The 12,915-nt window shown below is 41.0% G+C and overlaps 5 protein-coding genes and 1 long non-coding RNA gene across 6 annotated transcripts; 3 read left to right on the forward strand and 3 right to left on the reverse strand.

The window, feature by feature from the left end:
* Nucleotides 1–160: 160 nt before the first annotated feature.
* LOC6507686 (general transcription factor IIE subunit 2) lies at nt 161–1,507 on the reverse strand. The gene is made up of 5 exons (XM_001956111.4): nt 1,322–1,507; nt 1,144–1,248; nt 912–1,074; nt 565–855; nt 161–501 (listed from the first exon to the last, which is right to left on the reverse strand). Exons 1-5 carry the CDS (start codon nt 1,381–1,383, stop codon nt 244–246), a joined length of 879 nt encoding a protein of 292 aa, XP_001956147.1. The 5' UTR covers nt 1,384–1,507; the 3' UTR covers nt 161–243.
* Nucleotides 1,508–3,499: 1,992 nt separating this feature from the next.
* On the reverse strand, nt 3,500–6,283 carry LOC6507685 (RNA-binding protein 45). Its single transcript, XM_001956110.4, has 9 exons — nt 5,841–6,283; nt 5,592–5,786; nt 5,144–5,523; nt 5,021–5,084; nt 4,871–4,968; nt 4,707–4,813; nt 4,474–4,644; nt 4,345–4,421; nt 3,500–4,086 (listed from the first exon to the last, which is right to left on the reverse strand). Exons 1-8 carry the CDS (start codon nt 6,158–6,160, stop codon nt 4,347–4,349), a joined length of 1,410 nt encoding a protein of 469 aa, XP_001956146.1. The 5' UTR covers nt 6,161–6,283; the 3' UTR covers nt 3,500–4,086; nt 4,345–4,346.
* A 526-nt stretch (nt 6,284–6,809) lies between these two features.
* Nucleotides 6,810–7,446, forward strand: LOC6502813 (protein twisted gastrulation). The gene has a single exon (XM_001956109.4). It carries the CDS (start codon nt 6,950–6,952, stop codon nt 7,379–7,381), a length of 432 nt encoding a protein of 143 aa, XP_001956145.2. The 5' UTR covers nt 6,810–6,949; the 3' UTR covers nt 7,382–7,446.
* Nucleotides 7,447–7,511: 65 nt separating this feature from the next.
* On the forward strand, nt 7,512–8,855 carry LOC6507372 (ribosome biogenesis protein BRX1 homolog). Its single transcript, XM_001956108.4, has 2 exons — nt 7,512–7,732; nt 7,790–8,855. Exons 1-2 carry the CDS (start codon nt 7,613–7,615, stop codon nt 8,738–8,740), a joined length of 1,071 nt encoding a protein of 356 aa, XP_001956144.1. The 5' UTR covers nt 7,512–7,612; the 3' UTR covers nt 8,741–8,855.
* Nucleotides 8,720–12,791, reverse strand: LOC6507684 (choline transporter-like 1). Its single transcript, XM_001956107.4, has 9 exons — nt 12,483–12,791; nt 11,274–11,650; nt 11,066–11,220; nt 10,778–11,007; nt 10,424–10,724; nt 9,760–10,039; nt 9,543–9,705; nt 9,252–9,473; nt 8,720–9,193 (listed from the first exon to the last, which is right to left on the reverse strand). Exons 1-9 carry the CDS (start codon nt 12,597–12,599, stop codon nt 8,966–8,968), a joined length of 2,073 nt encoding a protein of 690 aa, XP_001956143.1. The 5' UTR covers nt 12,600–12,791; the 3' UTR covers nt 8,720–8,965.
* LOC123257168 lies at nt 11,648–12,485 on the forward strand. The gene is made up of 3 exons (XR_006507153.1): nt 11,648–11,851; nt 11,905–12,014; nt 12,320–12,485. It is a non-coding gene; the product is annotated as an uncharacterized LOC123257168 (long non-coding RNA).
* Nucleotides 12,792–12,915: the final 124 nt, after the last annotated feature.

Raw genomic sequence — 12,915 nt, forward strand, 5'->3', positions numbered from 1 at the left:
GCTTTTTAACTATCTTTCCCTGCTCTTGGCGTCGTATTTCTAAGTTCAAAGCCACTACCAGATAGCGATCGGGTTTCATAAATCTTCGGTAAGAGTCTTCGGCAACGACAATTCAGGAATGCCTAGCTCCTACCTCCCAGTGATATTGCGAGATTTGGCGATTAAATTTATAACGTTTTAATTTAAATGTACTTGTTCCATTGAGAGTTAATTCTTTATTTCCTAATCTAGATAACACTATTTCTACGTGGGATTCACTCCTTTCTGAGTTAACGTGTTGTCCTCATACGTTTCCAGAACATCAGCCAAATGTTCGTTGTCTCTGGGTTTCTTGAATTGCCGCTTCTTGTTGGCGGCCTTCTTTCGCTTAGGCACTGGTTTCTTGAGCCCATGATCCTGCATAGAACGGATTCCCTGCTTCTCAAGGTACTCATCGATTTTAGCATCATCCATGGCGTCGACGGTGGCCGATCGCCACAGTTTCTGAAAATCTTCATCCACCTAAAAAAGATATAAATATTAAGTTACTTAATAATACTAATAGCTTAAAAAGGTTTATATTACCGAAAAGTTTGCGGTTCTATCGTTATAGAAAAGTATCTTCTTTTTATCTATAGGCCTGATGATGAAGAGGATCTCTGCAGCTCTGTTCTTTAAAACTTTCTCGCAATGTGGCAGGGATTCTTGCACATCCTCCAGAAGAACTCCACCCAAGCCCTTCAAATCATGCTGCTTCAGCAGACGCATTAGACTTTTGCCGTCCTTTATTTTGTACACGGGCTTAAAGCTAAACTTTGAGCCACAAGGACTAACGTCTATTTTGGGGTTGTTGTTCAACGCTTCCCCTGAAAGCCACTGCAATGGATAAAATAAATTATGAGTACTAGTCTTGATTGCTTAGATAGACCTACGTTCTTCACTGATTGCCCGATATCCAGTTGATTTGTCTCGTCCAGAATCTCTTCTATGGTGAGAGGGTGATCGTCTCCATCCTGATGGCGTGTCCGCATGAACTTCACGATCTTTGCCAGTACTCCAAAGCGGTACTGCGAGCTACCGGACATAGTCTTGTACCTGAAAACAATGGGATTTACCATTAGATCAAAGATCCTAAATCTGAAATGGTCAACACTTGCAACGTACGTATTGGCATCCAGCTTGGGCGCTGTGGGCGGACGCATTCTCCGCTTGGAATCATCGCTGGAAGGGGGCTGGAGTGGGCGATCTACTTTGGCCTTCTTCTCAACGCTAAATGAAAATAAAAAGCAACGCAATTGAAGATGAAAGATTCGATGCCACATGGAGTTTCTGGTTAACTTACGTGGGCGTGGCCATTGCCCGTTTTTTGAACGCCTCGCGTTCGCGAAGCAGTGCAGGATCCATTTTAGTTGGATTTATTCAATTAGTTGATTAATAAATTAATATTAAACTAAGTTAATTGAAAATCTAAACAAAAGTCCTACAACTCAGCTGGTAGTGCTGCCAACTGTGCAAACTAGAGATTAATGAGACCTTGCTACAGTTAAATACTGCACCTTGAAATATCAGCATGATGGTATTTTTTTAGTATGTAAAAAAACATTTTTTTTTTAAATTTAAATAAAAAAATCGAAATAAATCATTTTCTCGCAGATTGTGGTGCAGATTTGTGAAGAATCGATTCACAAATCTTTTAAGGTATTCCGCTTATAGTGGCTCCTTGCACTTTTCTAGATTTTCAAAGGGGACCCACCAGACAAATTGATGAAAAATCTAAAAAATAAGTTGTTCTCAGATTTTGATGCAGATTGATGGGGAATCGATCTACGAATCGTTTAAGCTATTCTGCTCAAGGATCGGATGATTAATGGCAAAGATATAGCCTTCGCTGGGGGCCAAATAGTGGCTCGATGCACTTTTCTTGATTTTCAAAGGGGACCCTCCAGAAAAATTGATGAAAAATGTAAAAAATATGTTGTTCTCAGATTTTGATGCAGATTGATGGGGAATCGATCTACGAATCGTTAAAGCTTTTCTGCTCAAGGATCGGACGATTAATGGCAAAGATATAGCCTTCTCTGGGGGCCAAATAGTGGCTCCTTGCACTTTTCTTGATTTTCAAAGGGGACCCTCCAGCAAAATTGATGAAAAATTTAAAAAATATTTTGTTCTCAGATTTTGATGCAGATTGATGGGGAATCGATCTACGAATCGTTTAAGCTATTCTGCTCAAGGATCGGATGATTAATGGCAAAGATATAGCCTTCGCTGGGGGCCAAATAGTGGCTCGATGCACTTTTCTTGATTTTCAAAGAGGACCCTCCAGAAAAATTGATGAAAAATGTAAAAAATATGTTGTTCTCAGATTTTGATGCAGATTGATGGGGAATCGATCTACGAATCGTTTAAACTATTCTGCTCAAGGATCGGATGATTAATGGCAAAGATATAGCCTTCTCTGGGGGCCAAATAGTGGCTCGATGCACTTTTCTTGATTTTCAAAGAGGACCCTCCAGAAAAATTGATGAAAAATGTAAAAAATATGTTGTTCTCAGATTTTGATGCAGATTGATGGGGAATCGATCTACGAATCGTTTAAGCTATTCTGCTCAAGGATCGGATGATTAATGGCAAAGATATAGCCTTCGCTGGGGGCCAAATAGTGGCTCCTTGCACTTTTCCCGATTTTCGAAGGGGACCCTCCAGAAAATTTGATGAAAAATCTAAAAAATATTTTGTTTCCAGATTTTGATGCAGATTGATGGGGAATCGATCTACAAATCGTTTAAGGTATTCCGCTAAAGGATCTGATGAGAATTGGCAAAGATATAGCCTTCGCTGGGGGCCAAATAGTGGCTCCTTGCACTTTTCCCGATTTTCGAAGGGGACCCTCCAGAAAATTTGATGAAAAATCTAAAAAATATTTTGTTTCCAGATTTTGATGCAGATTGATGGGGAATCGATCTACAAATCGTTTAAGGTATTCCGCTAAAGGATCTGATGAGAATTGGCAAAGATATAGCCTTCGCTGGGGGCCATATAGTGGCTCCAGGCACTTTTCTCGATTTTCGAAGGGGACCCTCCAGAAAATTTGATGAAAAATCTAAAAAATATTTTGTTTCCAGATTTTGATGCAGATTGATGGGGAATCGATCTACAAATCGTTTAAGCTATTCCGCTCAAGGATCGGATGATTAATGGCAAAGATATAGCCTTCGCTGGGGGCCATATAGTGGCTTCATGCACTATCGAAGATTTTTGACGGGAACTCCCTGAAAATTTAACAAATCTCAAACATTTTGTGTTCTGAGATTTTGATGCAAAATGATGGAGAATCAATCGAGAAATTGATTGAGGTATCCCGCTTAAGAATCGTATGGATATTGGCGAAGATATAGCCTTCGCAGTGGGTCATATTGGCCTTCCAAGCGCTTTTCATCGTTTTAAATTCTCTATGTTTAATCAAACGATTTGAATTTGTCCATTTCTCCCTTTCCCAAAAAAAGAATTAAGCAACCACTTATATTGTAGTTCCATTTATTAATACCAATATATGGGATTACAAAGTTATATATGCATATTCATATATTAAAGAATATTTTCAGTTTAGCCTAAATCTAAGTGCTCCAAGGAATAGTCACTACGTTCATAATATTTTAGTTCCTCGTTTTATCTTATCCTGTCGAATATGATAGAAAATAGTACACGTTTGTAGAGTTCGTTTGCAGTATATAATAATACGAGCTTGAGTGCGAAGCAAGCCTTGTGGTTTCGTTGGCTCCGTTTAAAGGTCTTAAGGTATGGGTCATTCTTAGAGTGCTCTGTACGAGCCAACTTCAGTTAGTCAATTGTTCGGGTTATGGTGTGTTGAATTGGTAGATTTCTGTTCCACCGTTCTTTGTACCCGGTCATCGTTATCCGTTTCTGGTCATCGTGTTCCGTTTCCAGTCTTCGTGGTTTTTGTAGCTTTCCGTTGTGAGTGTACTGGTTATCGGTTGGTTTTAAAGTGGTTCTTATTTGTTTTTTGCGTTGGTCTGTATGTGGTTCTCTGAAGTAAGTTTCGTACTCGTACAATGCGTTCTCTGTTAGTTCTTTCTTGTCAACGGTCTGTGAATAGAAAGAAAAATGTTTAGGCTTATTATGATCGCCAACAGCCACGGGCCACTGCGCAGGTTTGCATATGATGGTTCTTCAAACAAAAAAGTCTAGACGCAAGCTTTAGTCGTTTGCGTTTTTGCATATTTCTTATAGTTGGGTCTCTGATTTGGAATTTGAACAACTTACCTCGGACAACGGCACAACCCACACTTTCCAACTGGCTAAATTTAAAGGTACGGGATGCAAGCAGTATATCAAAGTACTTACGCTTAGTTGCGCCTCAGACGCTTGCGGCCATTATCATTGTCGTCGCCAGAACCACTTCGCTCCTCGGCTTCCATAACCTGAAGAAAGATGGTGTTAGTTGTGTTAGTTCTGCTGCCGACTACCTCTTACCTTTATCTTGGCGCCACAGATCTCGGCCCCGTTAAGGACGCTTATGGCCATCTGTGCGCTCTCTGCTTCCGCGTACTTGACGTAGCCGCAGTTCTTGTTGGGAAGCAGGTAAACATCAATCAGTCCACTCCAGCACGAGAATACGTTTTTCAAAATGGAATGCGGTAGATTCTGCATTTTCAAAGAGAACAAGTAAATATTATTAATATTATGCATGGCAATGTGGTACTTACCGCTGAAAGCACAATGAAAAGCCGCTGAGCAATCTGGGCATCCGGTGAGGCCAGTGGCTGAGAGGGAGGCAGCGGCACGCTGCATATGGCATCCTTCTTGGTGCGTTCTATAAAGACATGATTGAATGAAAACTATATCAAGGTTCTTGACTCTTGATTCTTACTGTCAATAAAGGAGGTGTCCATTCGAGCCGAGCTCATGCCGTTGACTTTTACGATAATACGTTCGCCGACAGGATACTCCAGTCCATGAAGTTTGTCCCTAAGGAAAATATATATAATTACATGTGAGGGGAAGGGGTGAATGTAATTACTTTGCATATATGGCAGCTTCGGGATTGTTGTACACAACCAAGGCCTCATTGGTGCGGGGCCCATCTAAAATAAGAACATTTTTACTACTGATCCTTAAAAACAAAAATAAACTACAAAATTACGTTCGCGCATGATCTGACAGTAATCTAGACCGGGAATAATATCAAAAAGCCGCCACAGCTGGTCCTGGTTAACGCATGTGCTGACAATAACCTCCAGGCAGGAGGGTTGGGCGACCGGAACATTTTGCATTCGCAGAAAGGCGGACATGTCGTTGTTGGCAGATACATTCCAGTCATTGTTGAAGCTACCGCCTCCGCCATTGCCTCCACCACTGCCATTGTAATTGTTACCACCACGACCTGAGCCACCGTACATGGGGCTGTCATCAGGCAAGCGGCCATATTGATCCCTCTGATTGCGAGTTGATCCCTTTGGCTCCGCGAACACAGCCTTGTACTTCGCAGAACAGTTTTCGAAGGCCACGGCAGCGTAGTAAAATCTGACCGGCAGAAAATTAAGATTATAAGAAACGTCCATTGAATATGTCACACTGCATTAGATACGCACTTGGTGAAGCGGACATAGCCGAAACCTTTAGGGGGGCCGTTGTTCTTCTCCTTCACAATAGTCACCGACTCCACATCCCCCCACTGGGCGAACTCATCACGAATATCCTCCTCAGTAGCAGTCTTCGGAATCACAATGAACAGTCTCACGTACTTCTCATGTTCGTTTTCAGATTTGTTGGAACCCTGGTTCCGGCTACAAGATTAAATAATTAGTCAAATGTCAAACATCCCAAAAGCCACAACTTACTTTGCCGCCACCAGGACCTTAAGTGTCCTGTCCATCTTTCCGATGGTCTTGCCATTCATCTCCTCCTGCGCCTTGGCCGCATCGGATGTTTTTGCAAACTTGACATAGGCAATGCCCTTGTTTTCTTGTGTGTGCTTATCTTTCACCACCCAGATATCGTCAATCTCCCCAAAGGGAGAAAAGGCTTCTCGGAAATCCTCCTCAGTATGAGCCTTATTGCAGATGATAAACAGGCGGGACATTGGCGGATCATCGTCATTGGAATATTCCGGATTGTTTCCGCGTCCGCCGCCGCGAGATTGAGAACGATAGTCAGACATAATTCTTGTTTTTGTTCCAGATATTTTTTCGCAAAATTCAGAAAATTATATTCTGCAGTTATTGATGGCGTATACACAAAAAAGATGTGGTCGTATTCGCCTTTTTGAAAAATACCAGTATGCCCAAAACTATATAAGAAATATGGTGGAATAAAATAAACACAAAATATAGAACAACGAATTAAATTAATGAATAACAAGACTTTTAGTAAATTTAGTAGTGAATCATGTGTAAAATGCATCCTAATATTATAGTTATTTTTTTGAGTTTTCGAAATAATATACCGTGATATCTTATATTTTGTTATTTGACTGTTATTTGATATCTTATATTTTGTTATTTGACTGTTATTTGACTGTTAGCAAAACATGTCAAACATTTTTTGAAATATTTCTTATATTCCGGAATTTTGAATTTTGATTTCATAAATAAATGCGCGGAAATCAAGTATACTTCACTTACGTCGTTGATTTTTATTTACCGTGTAATACTTTTTTTCATTAAATATCGTCCGCTGTTGAAGATGATATGAATTTTCAGACTTCATTTATAATATCGTCGGTCCTGAACTCCATGCCTATGCCTACTATGCCTTTTAACAGGCAGAAGTATGTTAAATCCCTTTATTGTATTTTTTGGTTCTGAAATTATGGTAAAATAACCCAGATTTGAAGCAGCTGCAGTGTCTTTGCTACCTGCTGTTTATCAATTTCTTACCTGTCCCTTTGAAATCGTTTATAAGTAACCTGCCCCACACATGATTCCTCAGTTATACTCAGTGTTCCAACATGAAACTTACACTGGTGAAAACCTTATTGAATCTTTTAGCTCTAAATTTAGTTTTAGCTGGCTTGGCAGAAATGCAAAAAAAATCGCACACCGAAGAGTTCGAGGGAGCGTCTGCTCTGTTCAGAGCCATGTCATCGTCTCCCAATGAAGGATACTCTTACAGCTGGAGTGTTGTTTCGTTTCCACTGGATGATTCCACAAGTACAGATGAACCTGGTTCTGGTTTGAATTGCACGGTTCTATACCTTGATCACTGCACATCCTGGAACAAGTGCCGACAAACTTGTCTTAAAACAGGAGCCACTAGTTATAGATGGTTTCATGATGGCTGCTGCGAGTGCGTGGGTGAACATTGCATAAATTATGGCATAAACGAGAGCAGATGTCGCCTGTGTCCGGAGCCAGGATTGGAGGATGAAGAGGAGGATTAAATATAATATATATTTATGTAATTACAAAGAAAAAAGTTTTAAACTAATAAATGTAAATTTTAAAAGTTGGCGCCTTTTGATTCGTATTTCAGTATTGTAAAATTTTACTATTTCTGCCTAGCACGTGCTGTTGCCGCCCTGGAACGCAGTTTTGTCAGCCCTGGTTGTTTTCATTCAAACTCCACGTTGTTTTGCATCGCAGCTTTAGTTTTTTAATTTAAAATCATAACGATGGGTCGCAAATTCAATAACAAAAAACAGAAGAAGGCCCCACAATTGGAGATAGTGCCTCTGGACGAGAATCCGCCGCTACCCCCAACGAGACCTTCAGATGATCCAGTTCCCAAAAAGGCAAGTGGCTAAGTAATTTCGCCAGGGGAATTTTCTAACGCTGCCTTAAAATTACAGGAAAAATGGGTAAATAAACAGAGAGTCCTCGTCTTCGCCGCCCGCGGAATCAGCCACAGGGACAGACATCTCATGAGAGACATCAAAACACTGATGCCCCACCACCGCGCCGAGTCCAAAATGGAGCGCTCCAAGACGCTTTCAGTCATCAACGAAATGTGCGAGATGAAGCACTGTAACAAGGCGATGCTATTCGAAGGACGACGTAAGCGGGATCTATACATGTGGGTGTCCAATACCACGGGATCCACGGGACCATCGGCCAAGTTCCTCATCGAAAACATCCACACCATGGCTGAGCTAAAGATGACTGGTAACTGCCTCCGGGGTTCCCGTCCTCTGCTGTCTTTCGACTCTAAATTTGACGAGCTTCCGCACTTGAAGCTCCTCAAGGAACTCTTCGTCCAGACATTTTCGGTGCCCAATCATCATCCCAAGAGCCAGCCCTTTGTGGATCACGTTTACACCTTCACCTACCTGGATAATCGCATCTGGTTCCGAAACTTCCAGATCCTGTCCGAAGACGGTGGATTGTCTGAGGTTGGTCCACGCTATGTAATGAATCCGGTGAAAATATTCGACGGCTCATTCACGGGAAAAACCATATGGGAGAATCCCGACTACGTTAGTCCCGCCAAACAGCGACAGGTGTTGAAGAAGGCGGCCAAGGACAAGTATGTGAACCGAGTGGAGCAAAAGGTGCAGCACGAGGCCACACGCCCAGTGAGGGCCTACGATGGCGTTGAAAATGATGAAATCTTCGAAGATGATGATCCAGTCGAAACTGCCAAAATCCTAGCTGCGATAGCCAAGAAGAAGAAGGAGGAGAATGCGAAGAAAACACCCAAGGCAGCGCTCACCAAGAAGATCAAGGAGAAGCAACTAAAGGCCGTCAAGGAAGTTATTGCGCAAAAGAAAGCCAAGGCCGTGAAACGTGTGAAAAAGGTCTAAAAGCCTCATTTACATTAAGATACAAAAAATTGATTACATTTTATAAATACATTTACAAACTGTGCTTCTTAAGTTTGAATATTACAAGATTACAAGTTATGTTAGTCCCATTTAACTGCTTTGTACGTCGCGACGGAGTATGGTACGTTTATATAAATATTAACATCCTAATGAGATGTGCGTTGAGTTTTCGGGGGGGGAGGGCTGAGTTTGGGGCTTTGAACTTTACTCTGACATGGGAGCCACCTCGGAATCGGTTGGAGGTAGCCGTGTAATACTGAAGGGCTGCTTGTTGATGGGCATCATTCGGATGGCCTCGACCGGCGGCTCCTCTCCAGGCTGCAGTGGGTCCTCGCCCACCAACTTGGCCAGGTTGCTCTGCGCCCAGCGACCAGCGCGTCCATTGATGGCTTTATCCTCGCAGACGCACAGGAATAGAGTATCCACCACCATCTATTTTGGAAGAACAATTTTAGATTTAATAGCTTTGAAAAGTAGTGTTATAGCTTACCTCAAACAGTGATAGAATAATGTGGGCAATGAAGAATGAGAATATAATGATGATGATGACGGGAGCCATGTAGAAGTTGAGGCCGGGCATATCTTTGAGCATAAAGATGCCAATAAGGCCGGACAGTGCGGCCACCACAACCTTTCCAAGGAACAGGATGAAATCGCCCACGCTGTTGATGGTGGCCACTTGCAACACATTTGTGGCCATTGCATTCCAGGCCTATAAAATAATAGATACAAAATGTTATTCTCGATGTTACATGAAGAGTGTTTCACGTTTCGAACTCACAATGCCAGCAGCGGGACAGAAGTTAATCGACTCAATGGCCACCACAGTATAAGCATTGTGGTTGAGGAAGCGAATGAACTTCTCCAGCAGCCAGAAGCCGCAAATACAGCACTTCAAACAGCAGGCGGCGCACTCCGAACCCTTGTCCTCGCCTTTTTTCAATCTTTAAATGAAATTAAATTAGTATGAATTAAATAACCAAAAGGCAGTAACCTACTTGGCATAAAGATAAGTAAGAATCAAGCGGGGAATCTTGAAGAGAGTTATCACAAACGATCCTTTGGCCACGGTACCCAGGTGATACTTGATCAATTTTCCAATGGCATAGATCGTGGGCGTTGTCGTTGGCTTCCCAAAATACCAAAATGCGACGGCGGCGGCTAAAGCAAACTGCTGGCAGGCAAAAATGAACTCCACCGTCCAAATGAGACCCACCACATAGATCCAGAACATGCTACGCAGGACACCAGCATCATCATATTCTACACGAGCAATAGCTGCAGGGAAAGTATTGGATTAGTATCTCAGAAACATAAATGAATATTTCTAATAATTGTATATACAAATTGGATAAAAAAGTGATTGAGAAAATACACATAGAAGTTAAAAACATTAAAATACAAAAAAACTTAAATGATAGTATAGAAATATTACACATAGAAGTTAAAAAATTCTAAAAAAAAACATTAATCTTAAATAATAGACTTACTTATTCACCAAATCACATTTTAAAATTATCACAAAAAGCAAAAATATAAAGTTTCAGATTATTTGAATTTCAATTTCTTGCCCAACCTTCCAACTCCATCTTGTTTTCTTTTACAGGAAATTTAATAAACTGCCCAATCAAATATTATATAATAAAATGTATTTTTACTTACTTCGACCATCGTTGAGGCTAGAATTGTTGGCAACGAAAACGGCATTTGCTGGCAAGGGTTGCTTTTGAGCTGCTGTGTTGTCGAAGAGAGCAATGGGACTCTGGCCAGGGGAGCTTGATGTGGCCAGGCAGATCACCACCGCTACCCAAAAGCTCAAAAAGGCCACAAGTACAAGAAAAGCCAGCAGCGGAGCAATTAAAAGTCCTGGCAGATTCATCATACACTGCCCAGCCTCCTCGAATAGAGCCGACAACCCAGACAACTTGTTCTTCAAAAAGTAAATGACCACTACGAGGATAATCTGGAAAACACATTTCAATAAGAAAGAAACTACAATTGGCCCTACAACTATACCATAGTTATGGTGGCTAAGACGGCTAGGGTCAGGACAGCCTGCTGATTGCGCACAAACTCCTCCAGCAACGAATATTGGGTGTTGATGCCCGATTTGTAGCGGATGTTATAGTAGGCATACCAAAGAGCGGCTGTGAGGCCCACACTGGCCACTATAACTAAGACACAAATGACCCAGGAGACGATGCGAGAGAGCCAGTGCATCATGGTTACCAGGGCAATGGAAATGACTAAACAGAAACAATAAGTTTAGATTGGATTTTGTTTGATTTAACAATTTATTCTTACGTAGAGCTATTCCACAGACCATGGCAATGATGTGCCAGGTAGAATAGATGTCTCCCAAAAACTGCTGAGCCACATCCCAGTTGTTGAGCATGTCATAGAAGTTTTGAACCTTTTCACCAGTACCCTTTGGAACGCATCGATGAAGAACGGGCGAGCTAAAATAAAAATTGTAAAATAAGGCAGAAAAATGAGATGTCAAAGAACCAACCTGGCGGCCACTGGGAGTGTAGGACAAGGCCCCAGGAAATTAAAGGTCTTGTCGTCCTTGCCCGCCGCCCTGATCTGTTCCATATTGAAGTCATATTTGCAGAGCTGGTTGCCAGTTTGGGTGAAGTAATCGAACAAGTCACTACCCTTCTCAATGTTCTTGGCCGGGCAGGACTTGACGCACACCTTCAAGGACTTTTTCAGCTCCTTGTTGTCGAAATAGAAAAGCTCCGGCTTGTCTAGCGTGTTTAAACCGGAAAGAGGAAAGCCCTGAAACTTTTCATTGTGCTTAACGCCACAGGTGTTTCCGAAGGAGTCGTAGCCGTTTATAATGCGGAGTGGATTTCCATACACAAACGAAAATATCGCTATCACAATCTGCAAATAAACACAGGAGCTCAATTATTTAATGTGAATTAAAGTCGCGCGGCGGAAGGGAGATGGCGAATTGTTAAAGCTGCCAACGCCCACGACCATTTCATGTCAAGGGGCATTATTATTATAATCGCTCTGGTGGTGATGGTGGACTACTGGACATACCCATGCGAATAGATGGCATGGAAATGCTTTCAAGGAGTGGTAGGACACTGGACAAGCCAAAATTGGTTCATTTCATGTAGATTTAGTTGTAGTTCTACTTCTAGGCTAAGGCCGAATGATATATCATCGAATTCATTAACGGAATTAACAATTCCACTCATGTGCCAGTGATGACGACATGGAATGCCTCACCATCTAATAGGTAACAAGTACTTGGAGAAAAAAATATTATCTATATTTGCATTTATTTTATGACAGTATGGGAGCTATTCAGTAGGTTAACACGATCTGTTCAAATATTTTTTATTTACATAAAAGTATAGAAGTTATAAACTTACTGTTGTGCTTACTGTATAACGGTTTTTTTACTAACGTTACACAAAAAACTCAGTTCTTTATATTTTTTATTATACTTATATTTTTACTCAGTAATTTTTTATTTTTGTGATTAACAATTTCAACTATTTTAAGTTAATTTGGTTAAAAAACAAGCTGCTTTTTTTTCAGTGCACAGACAGTCTCCTCATAAACCGCGCGTAAAAAACCGCACACATACATGGAAACAAAGAAACGCATTTGAGTATATCTAGTGATCTCCCAGCTTTCACTTTCTTGATACACTTTTTCTCTAAAATATATTCAAATAGGAAATAACAAGGCAAGTACTCACCAAAAACAACCAGAATATAATGTAAATAACCAGCCAGCAGATGTCGGTGCAGGACCGGTATTTAGGCCCATTATTTTGGCCCTGACCCTCCTCATCCTTGCTTTCGGCACAACCCATTTTAAACTTTGTTAAATTGAAATTTTTGTCCCCTTATTACTAATAATTAAAGTTCTTCTTTTTCCTCTTTTTTAATACAAGTAGTTTTGAGCAACTTGTTCGTTTCTTATTTTGATTCACAACCCAGACCAACAACAACGCCAACGTCCTCCTATGTTATTCTCAGTGTGACCAGACCCAGCCAAACAAAATGGACTTACTTTGGACCAACGGAAAACTACTAAACCATCTTTTTTAAATTTAAAAATATATATATTTTTTGAATCTTCTAATAAATTATGATTTTAGAATCAAGCACCTATATAGTATAAAACAT

Source organism: Drosophila ananassae, chromosome 2R, assembly GCF_017639315.1.
Source record: "Drosophila ananassae strain 14024-0371.13 chromosome 2R, ASM1763931v2, whole genome shotgun sequence".
NCBI classification, from domain to species: Eukaryota; Metazoa; Arthropoda; class Insecta; order Diptera; family Drosophilidae; genus Drosophila; species Drosophila ananassae.

Bases quoted from the DNA above. Each gene is read 5' to 3' on its own strand.
- LOC6507686 (XM_001956111.4), bottom strand. From the start codon at position 1,383: ATGGATCCTGCACTGCTTCGCGAACGCGAGGCGTTCAAAAAACGGGCA. The intron at 1,075-1,143 runs GTACGTTGCAAG...CATTGTTTTCAG, and splicing joins CCCAAGCTGGATGCCAATAC to GTACAAGACTATGTCCGGTA. The intron at 502-564 runs GTAATATAAACC...TATCTTTTTTAG, and splicing joins ATAGAACCGCAAACTTTTCG to GTGGATGAAGATTTTCAGAA.
- LOC6507685 (XM_001956110.4), bottom strand. From the start codon at position 6,160: ATGTCTGACTATCGTTCTCAATCTCGCGGCGGCGGACGCGGAAACAAT. The intron at 4,969-5,020 runs GTAATTACATTC...TATTTTCCTTAG, and splicing joins GAAGCTGCCATATATGCAAA to GGACAAACTTCATGGACTGG. The intron at 4,645-4,706 runs GTAAGTACCACA...TTGAAAATGCAG, and splicing joins TTTTCATTGTGCTTTCAGCG to AATCTACCGCATTCCATTTT.
- LOC6502813 (XM_001956109.4), top strand. From the start codon at position 6,950: ATGAAACTTACACTGGTGAAAACCTTATTGAATCTTTTAGCTCTAAAT.
- LOC6507372 (XM_001956108.4), top strand. From the start codon at position 7,613: ATGGGTCGCAAATTCAATAACAAAAAACAGAAGAAGGCCCCACAATTG. The intron at 7,733-7,789 runs GCAAGTGGCTAA...TTAAAATTACAG, and splicing joins ATGATCCAGTTCCCAAAAAG to GAAAAATGGGTAAATAAACA.
- LOC6507684 (XM_001956107.4), bottom strand. From the start codon at position 12,599: ATGGGTTGTGCCGAAAGCAAGGATGAGGAGGGTCAGGGCCAAAATAAT. The intron at 11,651-12,482 runs GTGAGTACTTGC...GTTTATTTGCAG, and splicing joins TTATATTCTGGTTGTTTTTG to ATTGTGATAGCGATATTTTC. The intron at 9,706-9,759 runs GTAGGTTACTGC...TTTCATTTAAAG, and splicing joins CTTACTTATCTTTATGCCAA to ATTGAAAAAAGGCGAGGACA.